This window comes from Schistocerca gregaria, chromosome 4 (assembly GCF_023897955.1).
Source record: "Schistocerca gregaria isolate iqSchGreg1 chromosome 4, iqSchGreg1.2, whole genome shotgun sequence".
Classification (NCBI taxonomy): Eukaryota; Metazoa; Arthropoda; class Insecta; order Orthoptera; family Acrididae; genus Schistocerca; species Schistocerca gregaria.
In genome coordinates, this window is record NC_064923.1 from 423,503,487 (window position 1) to 423,529,702 (window position 26,216).

Genomic DNA, 26,216 nt, shown 5'->3' on the forward strand with positions numbered 1-26,216 from the left:
AGTCGTCTATGATTCGCCGAACACCGCTTGTCGATACGTGCAATAGCCCGCGTAATAATGGGGGGTGTTACGCTACTCACCCTGTATACGTTTTTCTTGCGTCCACAGCGCCAGATTTTCACCTGGTAGCCAAAAATGGAACTAATTTTTTCCAGCTTAAATCGGTTCGGTACCTACCAAGTTTCGCTATCATATGGTAAATACAACCCACTTAGGATCGCTATGGGTAACTGCACTTTAATTATATCCACCTGGTGTCTTAATACGTAATACGGGACGAGTGCATTTCAGAGTCTTTAAGTGCGAGTCGCGCATTGTAATGACCTTCGAGAGTTCGCCGAGCAACCGATTTGGCACACCTCTTGTACCGGGAATATTTTCCGTAAGTTGCGGGAGACGCCCGGGCCGGCGTGACGTGCTGACCCTATTGGCAGCGCTCCAGTCTGCTGCCCGTCTGTTCCCGGAAGAGGCGCCGCTGCGTTGGGCCGGCCCGGAGGCGCTCTCATCGGTCAAGCTCTGTAAAAGTTGTCGCCAAGTTTCCTCATAGGGCGCGGGCGTATCGGCCGAGGCGGCCGACCAGAAACTTGCTCGTCCCATCCGCGCTGCATCCTTCTCCGCCCTGCTCTCACGGCCCGGCGGACCAGCCTCTGGCACTAATCCCATCGCCGTGGGAGGACGCCGACAGGCCCTCGACTTCACGTATCCTCCAAGTTCACTTTCCCTCTCCAGGAACATCTGTTTAATAAATTATCTAGCCAACGGATGAGCAAAACCCTAGTGGAGTTTCCCGGAGACGTCTTTCCAACCAGTGTAAGTAGGCTGTTTAGGTTTTCTTGTTGGTAACGCCGCTTAGCGCTCGGTATGAAAAATCACTGGCTGTGCTGTGCGCAGTCTGTGTTTAGTTTGCATTGTTGTCTGTCATTGTAGTGTTGGGCAGCGGCAGCTGGATGCTAACAGCGCGTAGCGTTGCGCAGTTGGAGGTGAGCCGCCAGCAGTGGTGGACGTGGGGAGAGAGATGGCGGAGTTTTGAAATTTGTAAGAATTGGTGTCATGAACTGATATATATATTATGACTATAAAGGTAAATACATTGTTTGTTCTCTATTAATATCTTTCATTTGCTAACTGTGCCTATCAGTAGTTAGTGACTTCCGTAGTTTGAATCTTTTAGTTAGCTGGCAGTAGTGGCGCTCGCTGTATTGCAGTAGTTCGAGTAACGAAGATTTTTGTGAGGTAAGTGATTTGTGAAACATATAGGTTAATGTTAGTCAGGGCCATTCTCTTGTAGGGATTATTGAAAGTCAGATTGCATTGCGCTAAAAACTGTTGTGTGTCAGTTTAAGCACAGTGGAGTATAAATTTTTCTAAGGGGACGTTTCACCAGATCGCTCTGTACAATACTCTGAACGCATCAGCTATTGCGAAATATTTTTAAAAGTTGCATGTGAGCTCTGCCAATAAATTTGGCAGACAAGGGAAGCACACACCGAAAAGGTCACGGAATTTGCTTATCCTTCGCACGATTAAGGTACCAAGTGGTACTGAAGAGCCAAAGAAACCAGCCACCTGTCTAATCTCGTGTAGTACCTACCGTGCACGCAGAAGTGCCGCAACACGACGTGGCATGGACTCGTCTAATGTCTGAAGTAGTGCCGGAGGAAGATGATACCATGAATCGTGCTGGGCTGTCCATAAATCCGTAAGAGTACGAGGGGGTGGAGATCCCTTCTGAACAGCACGTTCCAAACCACCCCAGATATGCTCAATAATATTCATGTCTGCGGTGTTTGGTGGCCAGCGGAAGTGTTCAAACTCAGAAGAGTGTTCCCGTAGCCATTCCGTAGCAATTCTGGATGTGTGGGGTGTCGCACTGTCCTGCTGGAATTGTCCAAGTCCGTCGGAATGCACAGTGGTCATGAATGGATGCAGGTGATCAGACAGGATGCTTACGTACGTGTTACCTGTCAGAGTCGTACCAACACGTATCAGGTGTCCCATGTCACTCCAGCTGCACACGCCCCACACCATTACACAGCCTCCAACAGCTTGAACAGTCTCCTGCTGACTTGCAGGGTCCATGGATGCATAAGGTTGTGTCCACACCGGTACACGTCCATCCACTCGATGCAGTTTGAAACGAGACTTGTCCCACCGGGCAACATGTTTCCAGTCGTCAGCAGTCCAACGTCGGTGTTGACGGGCCTATGCGAGGCGTAAAGCTTTCAGTCGTGTAGTCATAAAGGGTACACGAGTGTGCCTTTGGCTCCGAAGGCCCATATCGATGCTGTTTCGTTGAATGGTTCGCACAGTGACACTTGTTGATGGCTCAACATTAAAATTTGCGTAATTTCTGTAACGTCGAACGATTCTCTTCAGTCGTCGCTGGTCTCCTTGTAACAGGATCTTTTTACAGCCGCAGCGATATCAAAGATTTGACGTTTTACCGGATTCCTGATATGCACGGCACATTCGTGAAATGATCGTACGAGAAAATCCCACTTAATCGCTCTCTCGGAGATGCTGTGTCCCATAACACCACTCCCTTAAATCTTGATGACCTGCCATTGTAGCAGCAGTAACCGATCTAACAACTGTGTCAGATACCCGTTATATAGGCGCTGTCGACCGCAGCGCCCTATTCTACCTGTTTATGAACCTCTGTATTTGAATACCCACGCGTATACCAGTTTCTTTGGCGCCTCAGTGTAATTGATTTGCAATTACATACAGGGGGACAGTGCGGTCTGTAATTATCGTGTTGCAGCGAAACTTGAGAGATATTCTGCTGCGTTAATGCGAAGCGTTCTGCGCTGGAAAAATATCAGTTCAAAGTTTTGCCACCAGGTGCAAATTGGACGCTGTGATGCAAGAAAGACGTATAGACATTTCTCCATATTTAATATATTAAGAACGGGACGTGGGTAGGAAGGGTCAAACATGTGTGAAAGACATAATGTTGATTTTATTATTAACCACCGATTACACAGTTTGTTCAGTATGTGCACCGGACAGGTCGACAAGGTGCTGCTTCCGTAAAATAACGAGTACAAAATAGTAGCTGGGAGCAGTTCCGGTGGAATCGGGACAACGTGTTCTTGTATACTGAGACCAAACGTGTCGCTGGTAAATGCGCTCTTCGAGATATCCCCAAAGCCAAAAGTAACAGGATTCACATAAGACGATCTTGCAGGTCAGGCATCTGGAAAATCTATGGAGATAACACTTTCGTGGAAGGTTGCATTAAGTAGATATTTCACTGGGAGATTGAGATGAAGCGTTGCTGCATCTTGCAAGAAAACAATAGTTTCCACGCAGTTGAGCTCTTTAAAAGCAAGAATCACGTACTGTGCAAGAAGGACTCGATAACGTGCACACGTTACGGTACACCTGACAGCCCATTTGAGTCACAGGTCACAGTACCTCAAATTCGGCAGTTCTTTGTATTCGCTGCACCCTGTTATATAAAATGTGCTCCCTCACTCCATAGAATATTGCCCGGTCACATGTCATCAACTTCGATTCGTGCTAGGAACCGAAGAGCAAATTCAGAAAGTTGCTGCAGATCAGGGGATTTCAGTTGCTCCACCGTCTCGATTTTGTATGGTACCAGTGTAAAGCTAGGCCGAAAAACTTTCGTACTGTTGACCACGGGTGGATGATTCTCGTGATATTGCATATGCTGCGTGGTCAGTTACAGCAACAGCAAACTCGTCAATAACTTCCATCGGGATAGGATGCCTTTCTCTTCCAAGTGCCACACAAAGCTCACTTGTGTTTTTGAACTTCATCGTCAACTTGTTTAAACCATTAAATGACATTGTGCCTCTCCTCAAATTTTCAGTTGGCGATACTCTCTGAGTGCAGCAACGTAACTGCTGCCGTTCACTAATAGCGCACGGCGTCTCTTCTCGATAGCCGCTTTCTTCACTCACAGCAGCGCTTTTCAAATGTCAATGTGGATGTCATACCAGCACAAGAACGCCTGATTTGCACCTAGTGGCCACAACTGAAACTAATTTGTTTTCCAGGGTAAATATGTTCCGCATTTAAGGATTAGAAAATGTACCAAGTTTCGCTGCCAAACGATAATTGTAGCCCACACTGGACCTTAGCGAATAGGTGCAGTTCAATTATAGTTACCCGGTATATAACGGCATACAGAAAATGATGCTCTGGTACGGTGCGCTTCTCAAGAGATTTCGAGAAATCGACGTTCAGTGTTTCACGAGGCTATTGAATACCAGGCGAGAGCGCCATCCATCGAGCAGAACGCGTTAGCGAAACTGGATAAGGCGACAGATTACGAGTGTGCCCACACTGCATTCTTTCCTTCTAAACTTTCACCTATAGTACGTGAGACGAATGAGTTTCATTGACACTTTGCGCAACCAAGCGGCAGCATCGCCTGACGGTATCCGGTGCCCTACTCGCGTACTCAAGCGGCAAAAACAAAAACCGCGAGAGCACGCACGTCGTTTTTGTATGCGTAATACAGATCGAAATTGTGGTGTGTTTTTTTTTTGTGTGTCACAGCTTGAAGCGATTCAGCACTCTTCACATTTTATTTGAGATTCACATCTCGTCATAACAAACACTGAAGTAAGTTCGTCCTTTTTTGCCACAGTCGGCGTTATATCACGAACAGCTAAATGATACAGGACGTTAAACGTAACGGTGACCGATGGCCTTTTGAGATTTATCACAAGCGATGTTTTGAACCACTTCTGAGAAACTATTCATCTCTTCATGATAATCGCCTGTCACTTTCGAAAGAAATTCTAACAGGAGATTTGACACAAAACTCTCCAATCCACTTCCACGTAAAAGAACATTTCGCTCTCCTTTACCGACTGACATTGTCAGTGTGCCCTTGGAGTTTTATCAATCCAAATTTTACGCAATGAATGACTGACATTAGACCAAATTTCATCTATACACGTAATGCTTTTGAATATCATTCCCATGATGATCCGCATAGATTTGATCTGCTCTGCAGCAGCATCTTTCCTGTCTTTTAATACAGTACGTCCATTAATAATTGATAGCTGAAGCCTCTATCTTTGAGCACTGTAGGCAATGAAAATTTTCTGCCCCTAAGAAAATCGTCATACAGAAGCGACAAGAGTAGTTTCCATAATGTTGCACATTTTCTTCTCTTGTAATAATTGCGACAGTTGAACACAGGATGGCCTAGAGAATCCAGGCACATTTTTATAGCTATGTAGCACGCTTTTCCTCTTCCGTTTTCTTTCAAGTGCTGAAATTGCACCACTCATCATAGTGGACACAGTCGAAATGAACTAGAAGTCAATGAAGACTAAAACAAAACATCAGAAACGAAATGAACTACTAACTAGTCTTATGGTTGACAAGAGCGAAACGACAGCAACAGTTACACGCAAGAAGCGCAGCGCTACGTGTCTGACATGCTCTCGCAGCGCGTCTACAGGTAGATGGCTCGCGCCAGTGCTCCATCGCAGTCCTTCCACTGGGTGGCTTCCTGCAGACGCTGGCTACCGAAATGACGCTCCTCAGCTCCCACTACCAACAACTCCTTTCTCATTCCATAGTACTTGCATCGCTTCAAGGAATTATGTTCCTTCGGTAAAGAACGATAATAGTAAAGATATCCGCAGTCGTACATTCGAGACGAGATATAATCAAGGTGTAAGAAGGAAAAGTGATTATTTGAACATTTACGTATCCATGCATTCGTGTGCATCTCGCAGTGAAGTCATCCGGGCTATACCTGCATTACGATGTCCAGTTTTACTGCCAAGTCAGTTATTTCTTGGCAATATTGGCACAGTATTGTTCATCTTAATTACTGAACTCACATTCTTAATCACAGTGCTGATCCTTAATGACGTCGCATCACAGAGGAAAATGGGTCAAATGGCTCTGAGCACTATGGGACTTAACATCTGAGGCCATCAGCCGCCTAGAACTCAGAACTACTTAAACCTAACTAACCTAAGGACATCACACACATCCATGCCCGAGGCAGGATTCGAACCTGCTACCGTAGCAGCAGCGCTGTTCCGGACGGAATCGCCTAGAGCCGTTCGGCCAGAGCGGCCTGCTATCACAATCTCCTCGTACTTATTATTGGATAACCTCCCCTCTTTTCATAAAGTTTTACGTGTTTATCAACAGTCAACAGCCTGTGCTCCATCACATATTATGTCGAATAATGCTTCACGTTACTGCAATACGCTAACTCCGACTACCGTAAACTGAGAAAACAAGAAAAACTCTGCTCACGTGCGAACAAAAAGCCTACATTGTAAAAATCTTCTTCATAGCGGGCACCACATCCGTAAATTTAGAAAATGAAGGTGACATTTTTCCAGTTAGCTCTCGGGCGTTCGATAAGTTTAGCATCTTATTCCAACTCTTTTGACTACAAAGCCCTACTTTTCAACACACTCTCCGTTCAATACGACGATCTTACGCCCCTTTCTGGTGGGGCCTGTAAGCCTTCGTGGTATCATACTGCTGGTTGGAGTCGGAGCGAACGTCTCGCTGCATCATTAACCTCCCCATCATCCACGTACCCCTTGCCGCGGACTGCATCCTTCATTAGGCCAAACAACAGGAATGAGCACTCCAACTTAAGGACGAGTGCGTCAGCACTACCAACACAGAGGTCCAGTTGTGTATCGACGCTTTTGATTGTCGTCTATCGATCACCTTGAATGGGAATGCTCGCACGTTCCAATATTGCGGAAATCACAGCTGTGTGCCGTGGAGCTGCGGCGATAGATCGTAGGGATGTGCGCTAACCGTGTTGCGATTGTGACACACGCCTCGCACAACGACTCACAGTGCTTTTGTTCACTGCCAGATCATCGCAAGCGCCAATGAATATCTGCGATGCTCTGGTTTTCCGCCAAAAGAAACTCAATGACGGCTCTGCTTGAAACGCACCTCCGTTGTAGACGCCACTTTGAAGGCTATGTATAGCGCCTCCACCTATCGAAACTTTATTAAACTATAATAACTGAAAAGAGAGTATACCACGATGTCCCACAATGAATTCCTCATTTTTTTCAACGGCAACTGGCCGAGAAAAGTGTGTTGCGTTACTTACTGAACGCTCCTGGTATTTATGTAGACTCCTGATCTGTTTCACAAATAGTTTGTTTAAGTCATTATCGAGTGTTTCGTTAGAAAATACCGTCATATTAACATTAAGTACTTCGGTGCATTTTCATTTTAAAAAAACCGTAACTTTTACTGAAACAAAAAAAAAATCAGAATAAATGCAGGTTAAGTGCAAAAATTTCATTTGACATCGTCGAAACTACAACCCCCAACGAATGTTCGTCTGGTTTCCAAAGATCTTGATCGGGGAGATACGTGACGCTCACGCACAGTGTATCAGAAATGCTCGATGAATCATGAACTTGCACAATCACTGACTGGATGAGCCGGATCAAGGCGGAGAAAGTGAAGAGTAGCTCCCTGTAAATAGGACTTAGTCCAAGTGGTCCATTATCGTAGGACACAAACCAGAAGATTTATGTGCGATGCACCAACGGCTGCAAATCTGAAAAAAAGGTGTGTGTCCTGCCTCATTGCTCTTAAACTTCTGTTTTCAGCAAAAAAGACACGAGAAAACAAAATCGTCGATTACAGTCATCCGTCAGTGTGTTGGAAGAGCTAACAGATGGCTGCTCTTGCAGGCTAGCACGTTTGCCAGCCTCCCTGAACCATAGGCTTCACCTCCACCTCTCCGCCCCCTCAAGCTCCCTCCCCCCCTTCCCTCCCACTAGTACTCAGACAGGCAACGTGAACACTCCGGGCGCCCCCGTCTCTTGCCCGCGGCAATCAGTTTCCACTTCCGCCGATGTGAGCACATCTCGCCAGTGATTGATGTCTGTTTACTCTGACAGGAATGAACGCTGCCAGAGGAAAGTAGCGCCGGGTCGTCTTCCCGTCTGGCGTCCCCAGCCCCCAACCCCCAACCCCCAGCCCTGGAGAGTGACGCAGCAGTTACCCCGCTCCTACGCTGTTTTCCTCTGAGTTCCGTCGCCGCATCTCATTCTCTCCCCCACTGTCCTTTTTATTTTGCTCAGCATTCATTGCCACGTTTCTGCCCACCTTCCGTAGCATCAGGATAAGAAGATGCACAATCGTACGAAATAAATATTGTTTCCAGTATAACACCAATGTTCAGTTAAGCTGTCTCAAACCAAAATCTGCTTTGAACACCAGAGCATTGTCGTATTTCACGCGGCATTCCATTGCCACACTCTGACCTTAGAAGTGACATACCCAGCCTGTTATAGGCGAACTTAGTTTCAGATGAAAGTGAATCACTGGGAAACCTGGCACTTTTCGCATACAGTGTCGTATACGGAGGCGTTATTCTTGTACTCATATGAATACACAGAAAGTTTTACCCGTCTTGGTCGCCGTCTTGTGGAAGGACATTGATGTGCCTCACTATCATCATCAGGGACTTGGAAGGCAAAGGATTGTACGTCGCTGTCGAATTACAGATGAAGGTCAACGGGAGTGATTCATTCTGATAAGTGCCGGAGTGTTAGTAGAAAGTCAGTAGATAGAAAGAAGCGCACTTGTTCGGAATTTTGGGATCAGTATAGCAGATATTATTTTTGCACACATGCTCAACACTTAATCTTTACTGAATAGAAGATCACAGAGAGCTGGCGAAGCGTCCAGCTTTTATCATCAACTTCCTTGGAGTTGCAGTTTGTTCCGGCTACCATACGAAATAATATATAACTGACTGTTTACAGCGTAAAACACTGCACTACATAGCATAGAAACTCATCCAGTACCTAGTCAGCATATGTCAGCGTCTCTCTGCTGCTATATGCGCCTATCACTGGACGACAGTTTGCCTAACTGTAGTGGCTGTGTACAAAATAGACTAATGGCTCAAAATGCTTTATAATTTACCTTCGTCCATTGGCTACAAGCTTCTCCCTACTGTAATTCGACTCGTCTAGCTTAGATGATACTGTTGACGACTGATAATTCTAGTGACTGAAATCAATACAGAGACCAAACTCTCCCTTTTAATCGGTGCAGGACGTTTTGTACCCCTCAGATAACAAAAGACCTCCCCCCTTCGAAGTGTGACGTGAACGTTCGAATTAATTTGTGCGGTCTGGAAAATTCCTTTCTTGTTCATCTAGTAAGCAGTTCTTTCTGACCTATGGCCGTTGGCTACGTAACTATTTTTATGCCTCGGTGGTCGTCATTTAATAGCCCTGACTCGACAACACACTTCTTATCTGCTGGATAATTTCCTCGTACTGAATTCATGTGCGTTAATATTCTACATGACACATGTGGCTATTATCCTATATACGTCAATGTACCTACGAGGGTTGGAACGTTAATATTGGTAACTACTTATTTACAGCTCGTACATAATAGATACGTGTTTCAAAGATTAAAAAAATGGTTCAAATGGCTCTGAGCACTATGGGACTTAGAACTACTTAAACCTAACTAACCTAAGGACATCACACACATCCATGCGACCGTAGCGTTCGCGCGGTTCCGGACTGAGCGCCTACAACCGCTAGACCACCGTGGCCGGCTTCAAAGTTTTACTGAACTTCAGAGTAGTCACTAGCATTGTGTATAGCCCGTTGCCAGTGATGTGGAAGTCGTAGGATACTCTTAGCACTGCCAGTTATGTTGACAGTTCGAGAGGCGCGGTCTATTGACCGACGAATTTGTAGCAGTTCTGAAGCAAATGCCGTGAAGTGTTTCCTTCAGTTTAGAAATCGAGTTGAACTCACGGGGGCGTAAGTCGGGAGAGTGCAGTAGGTGGTATAGCACTCGGCAGTCCCATCAGTCAAACAAATCAGTAACAGCTTGCACTGTGCGTGCGTGAGCATTGTCCTGCAAGATGATGGTGAGGTCCTGCAGAAAGTGTCATCACTTCTGCGTCTATGCTGTTTATTTATGAAACACAACCTAGGGCCAGCTTAGAGGCAGAAGTGATGACACTTTCTCCAGGATCTGACCCTGATTTCACTTCAGTTTCTTCAAATGTTTGTTTAGTGCTCAGATCTCATAACACTTTGCATAATTCGAAGAAAACATTTACATCAACCAATATTCAGTACAGCTCAACATGCTTTCACCCATGTCTTTCCATCTTACCTGAGCAATACTTGTTTCCAGAGGCCAACCAACAACGCCTACACACAACTGCTACTGACGCACGAAACGACTAGGCTCAGATTGTTTCCTACTTGTCACACACGCGAATCAACAACTGCTGCGATACATAAAATTGCAGTATAGAGGTGTGTGTGTGTGTGTGTGTGTGTGTGTGTGTGTGTGTAACTAAGGTGACAAAAGTCATGGGATATCTCCTAATATCGTGTCGGACTCTCCTTTGTTCGGAGTAATGCAGCAACTCGACTTGACATAGGCTCAACAAGCCATTGGAAGTCCCGTGCAGAAATGCTAGCCATGCTGCCTGCCTCTATAGGCGTCCGTAATTGCGAAAGTGTTGCCGGTGGAGGATTTTGTGCACGAACTGACCTCTCGATTATGTCCCATGGTGGGTGATCTGGGTCGCCAAATCATTCCCTCAAACTGTCCAGAACTTTCTTCAAAACAATCGTGAGCAGTTATGACCCAGTGACATGGGGTATTGTCATTCATAAAAGTTCCACCATAGTTAAGAACATGGAGTCCATGAATGGTTGCAAATGGTCTCCAAGTAGGCGAACACAACCATTTCCAATCAATAATCGTTTCAGTTGTACCCTTTCCGGTCCATGTAAACACAGTCCACACCACCAGCTTGCAGAATGCTTTTTCGACAACTTGGTTCCATGGCTTCGTGGGGTCTGCGCCACATTCAGGCCATATCACCAGCTCTCACTATCTGCAATCGGGACAGATCTGACCGGGCCACGGTTTTCCAGTTGCGGTCACGAGTCCAGTAAAAGGCGCTGCAAACGATTTTGTGCGGTTAGTAAAGGCGCTAGCGTCAGTCGTCTGCTGCCATAGCCCATTAATTCCATATGTCGAGCCGCTTCAGTCCGGAACCGCGCTGCTGCTACGGTCGCAGGTTCGAAATCTGCCTCGGGAATGGATGTGTGTGATGTCCTTAGGTTAGTTAGGTTTAAGTAATTCTAAGTAAGTGTATGGGACTGATGACCTCAGATGTAAAGTCCCATAGTGCTCAGAACCATTTGAGCCATATGTCGCAACACTGTGCTAACGGTTACGTTCGTCGTACGTGGCATGGACTGCGGTTATTTCACGCAATGTTGCTTGTCTGTTAGCACTGACGAATCTACGCAAACGCTCCTGTTCACGCTCGTTAATTGAAGCCCGTTGGCCTGCCTTACCAGTTTTGAAATTTGGTATTCTCGCCACGCTCTTGACACTGTGCATCTCGGAATATTGAATTCCCTAAAAATTTCCGAAGTTGAATGTCCATTCCGCGTTCTGAGTCTGTTAATTCACGTCGTGTGGTCATAGCCAAGTCGGAAAAATTTTCACGTGAATCACTTGAGTAGAAGTGACAGCTCCACCAATACTAAAATGTAGACTTTCCGGCCGGAAATGTCATGTCCATTATAATAATCCGGGCTTTTATGCCGTGGTCGGTTGATGAATTCTGTGTCAATTCCCAACACGCGGACACGGAATTTAGCGGCAGTCAGTAGCGAGTCAGAGCGTGTGTTGGCCTTTCCAACAAGCTACAGACCCCAGTGAAGTTTTCCTCCGCAGAGGGGGACGAAACGTTCGGAATTGACACAGAATTCATCACACCGACCACGGCATAACAGCCCGGATAATTATAATGGACATGTGCTCCATCAATGCACTGCCCTTTTATATCTTGTGCACGCGATACAACCACAATCTGTATATGTGCACATCGCTAACCACCAACTTTTACCACCCAAGTGCACATCCGATCTTTACATCCAAGTATATGTCTACAGTATCGATATGATCGAAATGATTTTCAAAAAGATACAAATAGTTTTAAATTTTTATGAATGCAACAACTGTAGGATAGAATGAGTGTTATGTCAGTGATGCATCAAGAAGGTAAATACTTTAGCATATGGTGTATCGTAATCTACGATACTTTGCTGAAAACGAGGTACGCTGAGCAGTTCCTTTACAACTGGAATGCACTTGAGTTTAAGAGGTCCACTTGTTCAGGATTGAGTATGAAATAGCTGACGATGATGAGGATGATAATGCTTTTATTGCGCATTACAATTTCGTTCAGACGTTTTCACTTACGTGCATGCCGACCTTTTCTTTTTTTCGCTGCCTCTTTTCCAGTTTTTCGCGGCGTCCATTCGCAGCCGCATTCGCTTCCCCTGCAGGCCTCGGGTCGCGGCCCCCGGGTATCGCGGAACGCACTTTAGCCGCGCCGGTAGGCGCGCACCGCCCGCCGCGGGGAGTCGTCGACATCGCCGCCGACGACGTAGCGGGGTTCGTCGGCCTCTGGCCCGCTCCCGCAGCGGCGCTATTGGTATTCGACCGAGCGCCAGGGATCTTTTATCCTTGTTATTAGAAAGAGAAAAGGAAAACTTGCCTACTAAGCCTCCCCGTGCCCGGTCCGCAGCCCCGCGCGCTCGCTCGGGCAGGCCCTGTCGTGGCGTCTCGCCTCTCTCCTCCTCCCCAGCCACCCCCATACTCTGTCGGATGAAAATAAAAAAGCGGGAGGGGGGACAAAAGAAAGGAGAGAAAGGAGGAGGAAAAAAATAGCGGACTCGCTCGGGAGCAGCAGCGGCATTTTGATGAACTGGGGGCGCCGCACACGGACTGCTGAACAGGGCGCAAGGCCGGGCATCGCTACACATGAGTGGCGCCCACCCTGCCCTGTGTATTGTACGGCCGGCCCAAGACCTCGCCAGATAACGCCACGCTTAGTCGCAGTTGTGCGTGGAGAACACGGCAAAGACAGCCCTTTTGTTTCTATTTTATTTTCTTGTGGTGCTACCGCAGCCCCAGAAGTGACACGGAAGAAAGAACCCAGCATTTATGTACGTTCTTTGGTTGTACGTACACTACTGGCCATTAAAATTTCTACATCAAGAAGAAATGCAGATGATAAACGGGTATTCAATGGACAAATATATTAGAACTGACATGTGATTACATTTTCACGCAATTTGGCTGCATAGATCCTGAGAAATCAGCACTCAGAACAACCACCACTGGCCGTAATAACGGCCTTGATACGCCTGGGCATTGAGTCAAACAGCTTGGATGGCATGTGTGCAGGTACAGCTGCCCATGCAGCTTCAACACGATACCACAGTCATCAAGAGAAGTGACTGGTGTATTGTGACAAGCCAGTTGCTCGGCCACCATTGACCAGACGTTTTCAGTTGGCGAGAGATCTGGAGAATGTGCTGGCCAGGGCAGCAGTCGAACATTTTCTGTATCCAGAAAGGCCCGTACAGGATCTGCAACATTCGGTCGTGCAGTATCCTGCTAAAATGTTGGGTTTCGCAGGGATCGAATCTGATATGTAACGTCCACTGTTGAAAGTTCCGTCAATGAGAACAAGCGGTGACCGAGACGTGTATCCAATGGCAGCCCATACCATCACGCCGGGTGATACGCCAGTATGGGGATGACGAATACACGTTTCCAATGTGCGTTGACCGCCGAACACGGATGAGACATCATGACCCAGTAAACAGAACCTGGATTTATCCCAAAAAAAGACGTTTTACCATTCGTGTACCCAGGTTCGTTGTTGAGTACACCATCGCAGTCGCTCCTGTCTGTGATACAACGTCACGGGTAACTGCAGCCATGGTCTCCGAGCTGATAGTCCATGCTGCTGCAAACGTCGTCCAACAGTTCGTGCTGATGGTTGTTGTCTTGTAAACGTCCCCATCTGTTGACTCAGGGATCGAGACGTGGCTGCACGATCCGTTACAGCCATGCGGATAAGATGCCTGTCATCTCGACTGCTAGTGATATGAGCCTCTTGGGATCCAGCACGGCGTTCCGTATTGCCCTCCTGAACCCACCGATTCCATGTTCTGCTAACAGTCATTGGAACTCGACCAACGCGAGCAGCAATGTCACGATACGATAAACCGCAATCGCGATAGGCTACAATCCGACCTTTATCAAAGTCAGAAACGTGATGGTACTCATGTCTGCTCCTTACACGAGGCATCACAATAACATTTCACCAGGCAACGCCGGTCAACTGCTGTTTGTGTATGAGAAATCGGTTGGAAACGTTGTAGGTGTCGCCACTCCAACCTTGTGTGAATGTTCTGAAAAGCTAATCATTTGTATATCACAGGATATTATTCCTGTCGGTTAAATTTCGCGTCTGTAGCACGTCACCTTCGTGGTGTAGCAATTTTAATTGACAGTAGTGTATTTAACTAAGATGTATACACTGATGAGTCAAAACATTATGACCACCTACTTAAAAGCATATTGATCCACTTCCGGAACTCAATTCAGTAGTGATTGCACGTGCCGTGGATTCGACAAGTACTTGATGTTTCCAGAGGTTCACGCCACCAGTACCTACGCGACAGGTCACACACTTCTCGTATTCTACGGCTGGTTCGTTTGGGAGCGCGAAGCTGGCACCCGATACCACCCCAGTTGGGTTTAATCGGATTCAGTAAAGCCGAATTTGATGGCCAAAACATTAATGGTAGGTGACTGTCACGCTCCTCAATCAATTGTAACACGATTCTGGCCTTGTGGCACGGACAATTATCCTGCTGGAAGGTGCCACCGCTGACATCGAGCATAAGGCGTTACAGGTGGTCCCTAATAATGTTCACGTTGTCTTCGATTACTACTCCAGTCCCATGGAAGCCCAGGTGACTGTTCCGCACAGCATAATACTTCTCCCACCGGCCTGCACCCGTGGCGCACTGCACGTTTCGAGCAGGCGCTCACCTGGATGACAGTGTATCTGTATACGTCGATCGACCTGGTTTAACAATAAACGGGATTCATCCCGCCAGGCGACATGATGCCATTGCTCTTCTGACCAATCTCGATCTTCTCGTGCCCACTGTAATCACAATTGACGACATTGTTGGGTCAACATGGGAACACTTGAGGGTCCTCTGCTGCGGAACACCATGTACAGCACTGTGCGCTGAACGATGTGCTCCAAAACACTTGTGCCTGTAACAGCGGATATGCCACAGATCGCTCCGTATCCTACCTTAGACTGCGGGCAAGAATCCCTATGTTCTGTGATTGTGTATGGATATCCAACACGTCGCTTACTTGTCGTTTCAGCGGTCTTCAGCTATTTTCCATGGATGCTCATGACAGAAGCCAACGAACAGCTGACCAGCTTCGCCATTTCCGAGAAGCTCGCTCCCAGGCACCGTACCACAACAATCTCGTTTTTGTCGGAAGATTTCCGCATTTGCGACACTTATCGTCTCTAAAATGATTCCCCATTCGTCTCTGCTCCGCTCACACACTTCCACGTCACGTGCCATCAGCTACACCAGGCAGCATACAGCCTCGAGGTTGGCAGTGGTCGTAATGTTATGGCTCATCAGTGTACATGGAGACTGAAGCGACGAATGAAAATTAGTTCCAAGGACGGGATTCGAAATCGGGTCTCTTGCTTATCACGCAGATGCGCTAACAACTACGCACAATTGCAACCGGACTACCCAATCACGCGTCCCTTCTCAATCCAAACTCCGATTCACGCTTCAGCCACTTGGTATTCCCCCTAAACTTGAACAGCATTGCAGAGGCTATCTAACTGTACTTATATAGCACTCAGCATCGAGCGAAACGGTTGATCCAGCCTGAAACACAGGCACAGGTACTTCAGGTGGAATACCAAGTGGGCTAAGGCGTGAATTTCGATTGAGGGAGTCGTGTTAGGGTAATCCGTGCAGTTGCGAAAAGCCACTGTGCCAGGGTGGCGTAGTGGTTAGCCCACCTGGCCACTCAGCAGGAGACCTGGGTTCGAATCCCAGTCTTACTACAAATTTTCATTCGTCGCTTCAGTCCCCGTTTGTACGTCATAAATTCTTGAGACTAGAAGAGGTCTCTAGAACAAAATAGCATCATTTGAAATTTTTAGTCGATCGTGAAACTAAAGTAATGCTGCTAGGCTTGTTCTACATATTGACCATTGAATGCTACCGTTTTTCTCCTACAATAGATGACTTGATGGAGACCTAGGTTGCGGAAGCCTGCGTTTTGGCCTGTTCGTAAAACGATCCATCTCGCCAGTAATCTCGTCCTCGTTCTGGAAATGCGTGCCACGCCACCTCAGCAGCGTCATTACTGACGCCTAGCACCTGCTAAAGGTGTGTTCATCGTCGAGTCTCTTCGAGAATTTACCTTGTCGGCGTTTGAGCTCGTTCACCTGTGTTCGCATTCTGACTTCAACACTGGGCATCTGTGGCAGGTAGAATCATGAAATTTGGCAAGAAGCCAGATTTGGCAGTAAAAGGTTAGGAAACACCCGAAAATTGTAATGTATAATGATGTCACAAGAAATAAATTTTTGTCACTCTTTATCTGTCCGCCTACTAAGACCCCTTTTTCTCAGGAACGAGTGAACGTATTAAGTTCAAATACATGTCACATACTAATGTCTACGGTCTCCTGACGGTGTAAAAAAATTAAGCTTCTAAGTCACGTATTTTGATACTCGCAGTCTCGCTCATTAAAACCTATAAGGTACTTCCCGTTGACCTAGAATCACGAAGTTTTGCAAGAAGCAAGGATTCACAGTACAAGTAACGGACATTCGAAAATTATTAAACTGTAATTATACCACATAAAAATATCTCTTTTCTATAAGAAATTACATTGTGTTCATCTTCCGTCAAAAGCATAATACAACAGTTATGTACTGTTACGCAAAGATGTTAACGTGCCCACATCTCGTGGTCGTGCGGTAGCGTTCTCGCTTCCCGTTCCCGGGTTCGATTCCCGGCGGGGTCAGGGATTTTCTCTGCCTCGTGATGGCTGAGTGTTGTGTGTTGTCCCTAGGTTAGTTACGTTTAAGTAGTTCTAAGTTGTAGGGGACTGATGACCCTAGATGTAAAGTCCCATAGTGCTCAGAGACATTTGAACCATTTGAACCATGAAAACGTTAGCACTAGATATAAAAAACTGGAGGAAAGTGTATAACTTGTCGAAAGACTGAATATTCAAAGAAGGTGGTTCGCTTTTTTGGAGATGAAAAAATTGTAATTTTTTTTTACCGTACGTCTTTATTATTAATAGTTGGTAATACTTTTTATTTAATTTGTCTCGTATAAATTACAATTTATGTGTCCTGTCGTCTGTCACTTGGGACTTGAAATACCATACCAATAAAATACTTAATTGGTCCTTTGTTAAGCCATAACATACCGAACATAAGTCGTCAGCGTTGTTTACCAAGGTGGCGTTCACATTATGAAAAATGACAAAAAAATACGTCCATCAAAAGTGTATCGTAAACATACCAAGGGGGATCCTTCCAGGACCCCAAGTGTGTTTTTATTTTTTTAAATATTTTTTAAACGGGTGCATTATAGGTCTAATTATATATATATTAGAGAGATGCAGAAGCCAAATAAAAAATCAAGAATAAATTGATTCTTACAGTTATATCAGTATCACCAAAAATCAGTCTCTCGGGTTCGTGAGGGACACTGCTTGGTATGTTAAGGGTTAATATGTTTCTGGGAATACAAAATCATTTTGTATTAGTAACCCAAAGAAGACAATGAGTAATTTTTCAAATTATTTAGGTGCTGTTATTTTCCTGGATTCATAACATTATTCCGAGTATACTTGCATTTAAGTTGATCTTTTCTCTTGTAGTGATGTTAATTACTCCACCACTTCCGCGTACATATAGTATCTGACAATTGCATAGCAGTAAACAAGAAACATCTTATTACTTTCAGTAAGAAACTAGAATTAAATTATAAACGTAGGCTTCTGCAGCCATTGTGACAGTCAATATAATTTTTCTTTGTTTATTATTTATTATCAAAACAATGGCGAAAAAGAGTGAAGGCAATAGAGGAGAGCAGAAGGAAGCACAAAACATCTCTCTACTACCGTATGTTCAAGGTGTCACTGAACGGATGGGCAAAATTCTCCACCGAGCAGGCGTCAAGCCGATTTTCAGAAGCAGGAACAGAATAGAAGATGTTCTTCGCCCAACGAAAAATGCAGTTGACAAACTACATGCTGCTGGAGTTCATGTATGTAGCCGAGACGGAGAGATTCTTCAGCACCCGGATATCTGAACACGAAAGATATAACCGACTAAGACAACATACCAGGTCAGCGGTGCCAGAACATCAGGATGAGAGCGGCAAACTGATTGATTTTGGTGAAGCTCATGAACTGGCGAAACAGTCTGTTACTTCCAAGAGGAAGATTAGAGAGCAACAGAAATAGCCAAGCGACTCGCTAACGTGAACAGAGAAGACGGGTGCCGACTTACGGCGTCTCGCCTGCCAGCGATAACAATGTCACGGGACGACAGCTCACGTGAAGCAATACACACAGGCGCGGGGGAACCGCAGCGCCCACAAGTACATAGGGTACTGGCGCACCTCAGCCGGCGCTAGCAACCAGGAAAACAACGCCACGTTACAACTGCCGCCTGGTTCCCATTCGCCGAATTCCATCAGTCACAAGCAGTAATGCAAACACTAATCAAAATATCGGGTTTCCACCAATGAAAAGAAATAATACAAACACCAATAAAGAACTTCCAACATCCCTCCCCTTCGTCCTCAACAGCCTATCAGAATTAGATAACAGCCACGTCTGCAGGTATACAAGAAACAAAGTTTTCTCATTCTGCAGTAAGCAAAAACAAACTGAAGAAAATGACTTGCAGCAGTAACCGAATCGTCGATAGTTTTACATATTGACTGTAGATTCAAATGGCTCTGGCACAGTCTCCGTCTTCGAAAAGAGGGTGGCAAAAGAACATGCAGAGACTAATGTGAACCTTTGCTCTCCTTTATCGTAGGTAAGAAAATCTATTTTATATTTAGATGTGGGAATGATAAATTGCTCCTTAATAAGCAGAAAAAACAGAGACATTACATTGCTTTTATCGACTACTGTGCCAGCTTTGTTCCAGTGATTACAAAACTCGTTCATGTAAGGAGCTTTATCTCAGGCGTTAGTCGTTTCATAAACAACAGCAGCAGCAGCCATTAAAGGACCTGCTCTTGTCAGGCCCGCCGTGGTAAAAACGACGCCCGGGAGCTCGGCGCAGGCGGCAAGTGGCGGCTTTGAGACTGGGAGGGGGCGTGGCAGTCCTCGACAGCAGCGGCAGCAACAGCAACAGCAGCAGCAGCAGCAGAGAGGTGGCGCAGCCCGCGGCGCGGCACTTGTGCGGCGGGCTTTGAGAGGCCCTCGTCTATACAGCGCCGGGCGACGAGCGGGCCGCGCCAAAAAGAAAAAGGGGCGCCCACGAGAATACTTAAAGACGCCGGGCAGCCTCCTGCCACCTGTGGTTGCAGCCCTTCCGCGAAGCTCCGGGCGACGCGCTAACCCGACGACAAAATAGAGTGCAGAGTAAACGGGTTAACCTGGAGGGAAATTTGCCAGTATCGCGTCACAGCCGATACTGTTTATGGCATTTGCCTTAGCAGTCTCGCCGTCCTCCCTCGAAAAGTGATTCGAATATTAAAAGCAGGATTAACAAGATTTTCTGCTTTAATAGTCTCCCCTTTCTCCCTCTAAAATTAATATGAATACGGAAAACACTCTTTCAAGTTCTAAAGGGGACATAGGTATATAACGCAGGGAGGGAAGGGCAATTTACAATTTGTACAGAAACCAGATTGCAGTTATATGATTCGAGGGTCACGAAAGAAAAGCAGTGGTTAAGAAAGGAGTGAGGTAGGGTTCTAGCCTATGCGCAGTGCTAGGTACTCAATCTGTATTTGAGCAAGCAGTGAAGGAAACAAAAGAAAAAAATTGGAGTAAGAATTAAAGTCCAGGGAGAAGAAACAAAAACTTCGAGATCTGCCGATGACTTTATAATTCTGTCAGAGACCACAAAGGACTTGGAGGAGCAGTTGAACGGAATGGACAGTATCTTCAAAGGAGAATATTAGATGAAATCATCAAAATCGAAACGAGGATAATGGAATGTAGTCGAATTACATCAGGTGATGCTAAACGAATTAGATCAGGAAATGAGACACTTAAAGTAGTAGATGAGTTTTGCTATTTGGTGAGCAAAACAACTGATGATGCTCTAAGTAGGGAGAGTGTAAAATATAGACTGGCAATGGCAAGGAAAGCTTTTCTGAAGAAGATAAATTTGTTAACAGCGAGTAAAAATTAAGTGTCAGGAAGTCCTTTCTGAAAGTATTTGTATGGAGTGTAGCCGTTTATGGAAGTGAAACACTGAGGATAAACAATTTAGACAAGAAGAGAATAGAAGCTTTTGAAATGTGATTCTACAGAAGAATGACTCTATCACATAATGAATGAGGAGGTTTAGGGAACAGAATTGGGGAGAAGAGAAATTTATTTCAAAACCTAACTAACAGAAGGGATCGGTTGGTAGGACAGTTTCTGAGGCATCAGGAGTTCACCAATTTAGTTCTTAGTTCTGGAGGGACGCGTGGGGGGTAAAAATCGTACAGGGAGATCAAGTGTTGAATGCAGTAAGCACATTCAAAAAGATGTCGGTTGCAGTAGTTACTCGGAGATTCAGGATAGAGCAGCATGGAGAGCTACATCAAACCAGTCTTTGGACTGAAGGCCACAACAACAACAACAACAATAATAATAATAATAATAATAATAATAATAATACAAAAATGTAATCTTCTGTTAACAGGTGAGGTTCAGTGTAGTTCGAGGACGGTATGACGACACCACGAAAATCTGTAGTAGTAAGTAGGGTACACTCTACAAACAACTAGCTGTGGTCAAGCGACCATCTTCATGTCATGGATTAATACTACATTAAGTTTAGTGAAGGTTCTTTGGTGTCAAACACGTGATTGATTTTAGACAACTAAGGGAATTATGTATTTTAACCATACACAGTTGATATTCGTGAGATATATTGAGTCTCATTTTCATCTGCGATAATATTGTAGGCTGAATCAATTAATTGAAATTTGTACTAGGTCGTTTCGCGTACTTTTTTTTTGTCGTTGTGTTTGGTCATTGCGGAAGTCACATGACATCCGTTAAGGCTCGTTTGTTAATCCTTCCACTCAGTTTTTTATTACAGAGGCTAACCAGCTCTCTGATCGAACATGCTGAGCTACCGTGCCGACTAGCGTACTAGGCAGATGTGGTACCCATTGTTCAACACTGGTACTGCAGCTACCACCCATATACGTTAAGGAAACGTCCTTAAATTTTATATGACATTAATCATTGACTTTAAGATAGTCATTATACCGAAACGAGTTCTTTGTGAGTAATATTTATTACAACACATATGGTTGGTTCTATTATGCAATTCATTAAATTATAAATACACCAACAGATTGTAAGTATGTAATGCGGAACTGACCACTAGATGTCACCAGCGACGTATCCGACATTATAAAAAGAGACGGGGAGTATTGTGTTGTCAGCAGAGAAGCGGTAACAGCAGAATGGACCAGTGAGGGGACTTCGAATGTGGACTGGTCATCGGATGTCTTCGTACTAAAGAATCCATCAGGGACATTTCAAACTACGCGAAAGCTGTTGCAGTCGACTGTTGGTGAAGCGATTGTGAAGTGGAAACGTGAAGAAACAACCGCAGCTAAATCAAGACTACACAGACCTCATATACAGACGGATAGGGACCGTCGAGCACGGCGGTTCGTGCTTGCATAACATGCCATAAAATCAGCGGAAGGGATCACTTGTGAGTTCCAAAGGTGTAACAAATGTCCAGCTAACACCTTGAATGCGCTTAGAGAGCGTGTTACTGTACAGGGCTGTGTTTTGTAGTTAGAGTGTAGTCCAGTTACTGAGCTTAAGAAAACGCTAAATCCTAAAGAATATGAACACATTTTACAGCACTGTGTACTGCGTAAAGTAGAGGAACAGTTCGGAAATAATGATTGTATCAGGATGACAACACAACATGTAATAAAGCAGCGTGTAAGAGATAATGGTTTGTGGACAGTAAGATTCTTAAGATGGACTGCTCTGCCCAACAACGCGGCCTCTACCTAATGTAACAAATTTGGGATCAGTTAGAATGACGACTTCGCTCCAGAACCCAGAGTCCATGATCAACACCTCTTCTAGTTTCGGCTCTTGACGAAGAATGGATCGCCATTTCATCAAAGACAATGAGACACCTCACTGAAAGTGTTTCCAGCAGATTTGAAGTAGTCCAAAAGGCGAATATTAGACGCAGTCCATATTAATGTATATCAATAGGTGCCTGTATACTTCTGATCAGTAACTGTGATTATACATCCCGCAAGCCACTAACGGTGTATTAGATTAGAAACTCATAAACTGAAAGCGATTCTCTACTTTCACCTTTTCACTAACTGGGCAACGAAGCACCTGACCATGAGAAGTAAAGAGAATATAAAACGTAGGTTAGTAACAGCAAGGAAAGATTCCCTTGGAAGTGGCAGTAAGGCCTGTATCGGCATCTAACTGTTAGAAAAACTTTTGTGAATGTATTTGTTTGTAATCTAGCCTCATACGGACGTGAAACACGTACAATAAACAGCAATGTAAAGAAGATAATAGAAATTCCTGAAGTGTGGTGCTACAGAAGAATGCTGAAGATTAGATATAAGGGGTTGGATAAATAATGAAGAGGTACTGAATGGAATTTCTGTAGTTGTAATAAACTGTTGGTAAATACTATTTAAAAATTATGCGGTTCCTGTCTGGTACGTTGGTCGTGGTTTCGCTGTGAAACCACTGGATAATCAAAACACGTGGCATATACCACGTTATGTATTGTATCTCCGTATTTTAAATTTTTGTCCATACGAATTTTTGCTTTATAAGGCTTTTCGTGGTAGAATTTGATACAGTTTTTTTATTGGTGTTATACAAAGACCATCATGAATATCTGCTTCGACAGTGAAGTCTTGCAGGTTACTATAAAGTGTAATTCTTCTTTCCCTGTGTGTAACGCACGTCGATGGTGCTACGAGATCGGATATTACTATCAGTCGACCTTTTCTATGAGAATGGTTTCCTAATACTTTAAATTCTGTGTAGCGTGCCTTTTTGTCTGCAGACGATGAGTGTATGGTCCACCTGATCTTATAGCAACCCAGGTTTCATGAAACTCATGACTGGCAACAGGATGTGCATCCGAATCGAGATGCCGGACTCCAAATCAGAAACTACTGATTCCTCACCACTGAACAGATCTTCAAATGATTCAGACAACCGCTCATTTGCCAAATCTCCAGCACACATTTTTTTATCCAAACTTTTCTAGATACGGCGTTGTAGCATTGTTAAATACGTACGATCCATACTTGCGATAGTCATTCTGTAAAGAAACACATCAATTACAAACGAAAATGTCAAAATCAAGGATATTCTACAGTATTAATTTACTTCACCAACAGGATTTTGGCTACAGGGTCATAATCAGACGTTACCGTTCGTCGTCAGAGATGATACTTTCGTAAACACTTGTCGCCAGTTTTGTAAAGGCCTCGCTGTTACTGCTGTGGAGGCCGAGTTGGTGAGTTCGTGAAACGGCTTCTGATGAATAACTCCGCTAAGACGACTTCCCCTGCCACTATTACACAACAATGCCCCAGTGTCAGGTAACAGCATAGGAGAACGAAGGTTCTACAAGACTCCATCGAATTTGCAACCAAGTCACATAAATTAGTTAAAAGGTTTACTAATCATTGTGACTAGTTCTATATTGGAGTCCGCAACATAAAACAAAAAAGACCCTCAATGAATAAGTGCAAACAGTCGTAGGTAAGCTTCACAGTACATGGCAAATGCAATTTGCAACAGCTGTCTGTTCACTTCTAAGAGTTCACTAGACAACGTTCTCTGTCTAACAAGGAGACGGCACGACCTTGGGGTCAGGGATTTGTCCGCAATTTTGTGTGGTGAAAGAAGACCCCTAACACGTCACGTGGCTAAAATATTAGTACGCACTATCCGGAAAAATCCATGGAAAAATCGATCCAAAGTTTTGTAGGTGCCTTATGGGTATACAGTGCCGAGCCGGCGTCTGGCGTAGGTGTTTAGGGCTTGGGTTCTTACGCCAGAGGTCTCGTGTTCGATTCCTCCTCTGGCACTTTTCTTTCTTCTGCTTCATTTTCTTTGGTTACTCCACCAATTATTCAGAAAGTTTCCCAAACCTACATTATCTTAAACAAATTAGTTTCATTAATGAATAAAAATTATTTTCTTTTTGTCCAACAACACAATTCATGGCGGTGGGTTTTCCATTTTTCATTGTAAAGTATACGAGGAGAAACATTGCCTTTTTAATCTGAATATCAAAGTCGATTGGAAAACATTCAATTTTTATACATATAATAATTATAAACAAGAACCGCAGTGGTAATTATCGTAAAACAAACAAAGCAGTAATTTTTGCGACATCTTGCGCGAGATATAAAAGCGGATTTTTTACAATCACAGCGCGTTTGCAATAAATCTGTACAAAAATATGCCCCCTTAACATTTACGAAAATGTTTCGATTTTCTGACAGTTTTGAGGCAAACCAGGTATATTTAATCATATCTCGGAATATTGGTGACGATAATTGATGGTGAACTATAGAATGAATTTTTGTACAATCTTCCTGGGAATAATTTCACGATTTTCCTGTAACAATGCGCTGCAATTTTGCAAGCAACATAAGAAAAAAAAATTGCCGGAGGAGGAATTTAACCCGATGCCTTTGGCCCAAGCGTCCGAGCGCTAACCATGTAGGCCAGACGGCGGCTCGGCAGTGGACTAACATTTCACACTCATAAGGCGCCTAAGAAACTTTGGATCGATTTTTCTCTGGATTTTTCCGAGTAGTGCGTCCTAATATTTTAATCACGTGAGGTGTTCGGGGTCCTGTTTCGACCCCACGGTCTTGCCGTCTCCTTGTAAGTCAGCCCTGGGCGATGATCTATAAACAAGTGTGTGAAAGCTGCTGTTCTATCTTTCGAGTAGGCTTCTGTCCGTTGTCGTCCGGTCATTGGCGGATTGTACTCGGCCTAGGATTAGCCGAGGCGAAGTCGATATCTTAATCATCAGCGCCGCGTATGGTGCTGGTGGAACACGCGCAAGTGCCGAGTTTCTATGGCACTGGCAGCATCTCGTATTTTTGAGCCTGGGGTTCTTTTCCCCTGGTTGCGTGTTGCTCGGGTGACACAGGAGATACAATGCTGAACAATACAGTATCGTCTTTGAGGACAATATTTAAAGTCCTATGATGGCTTTGAAATCAAAAAACGAGTTAACGAAATAAATAATCGTGTAGAACATCCACAAATTTGTGGTTTGCTTTTATAATTATGAAGTTGTTATACCAAGAAGCTATGGAAAAATCAGTGAACATAAATACAGCAACATGAGATGGCAAGTGGTGAGTTACATTTTGAAACAGTGACAGAGGGGGGTAGGGACAGGACTAAAAGATTATTCTGAAAAGAAATTGGTTATATCTTACCAAAAGTAACGATACTAACAGATATATGATTAGAAATGAAGCATGTATTGACTGGCGTACCTAATAACGGAAGGAAAAACAGTAACATACGGATAAATGCGCAAGAAGCACTGTGATTTGCTCGTCGTTGAGCTCGTGCAGAAGAAATACAATACAGTCACGCAACAAAAATGGAACGCGTCCTTGCGTCGATGCAGTTGAAGGATATTGGGAGTCGGAAGGCGTCAGTGATAACATCAAGGAACCACAAAGACGACTTCGGAGAAAATGTGAAAAGGTGGATTGACTTCGAACCTGCTTGGCATCAGCCGTTGAAACATGAACACGTACGTTATACTGTATTCACATCCATTGCTATTTGTTACTGATAACACACTGATAATGCAAATTCTCTGCGAGTGGACTTAGCCTGTAACGACAGGACGCTTTATTCCACCGCTTCCTTACGCCGAGTCCGCGCGTAGAGACTGCGTGAGCGGAGCTCGCAATCTCGACTCCTCATCCTTCCTAACGGGAACTGATGTCCATTGGAGGGCAAGAGACAACGCGACTTAAAGGCAACGCGTCGTCCTCCCCCTAGTGTACCGTCTCCTT

At 44.8% G+C, this 26,216-nt stretch overlaps 1 protein-coding gene across 1 annotated transcript; it reads left to right on the forward strand.

Moving 5' to 3' along the window:
• Window positions 1–319: 319 nt before the first annotated feature.
• On the forward strand, window positions 320–19,543 carry LOC126267759 (AF4/FMR2 family member lilli-like). The gene is made up of 3 exons (XM_049973063.1): window positions 320–382; window positions 548–699; window positions 19,210–19,543. The coding sequence occupies exons 1-3, from the start codon at window positions 320–322 to the stop codon at window positions 19,541–19,543; spliced, it is 549 nt and encodes a 182-aa protein (XP_049829020.1).
• The last annotated feature ends 6,673 nt before the right edge of the window (window positions 19,544–26,216 follow it).

What these genes read in the sequence shown, in the direction of transcription:
- LOC126267759 (XM_049973063.1), top strand. Translation starts at nt 320, where the DNA reads ATGACCTTCGAGAGTTCGCCGAGCAACCGATTTGGCACACCTCTTGTA. An exon ending in TTGTACCGGGAATATTTTCC is followed by an intron (nt 383 to 547) that starts GTAAGTTGCGGG and finishes GTTTCCTCATAG; the next exon opens with GGCGCGGGCGTATCGGCCGA. An exon ending in CGACAGGCCCTCGACTTCAC is followed by an intron (nt 700 to 19,209) that starts GTATCCTCCAAG and finishes TGCTCTTGTCAG; the next exon opens with GCCCGCCGTGGTAAAAACGA.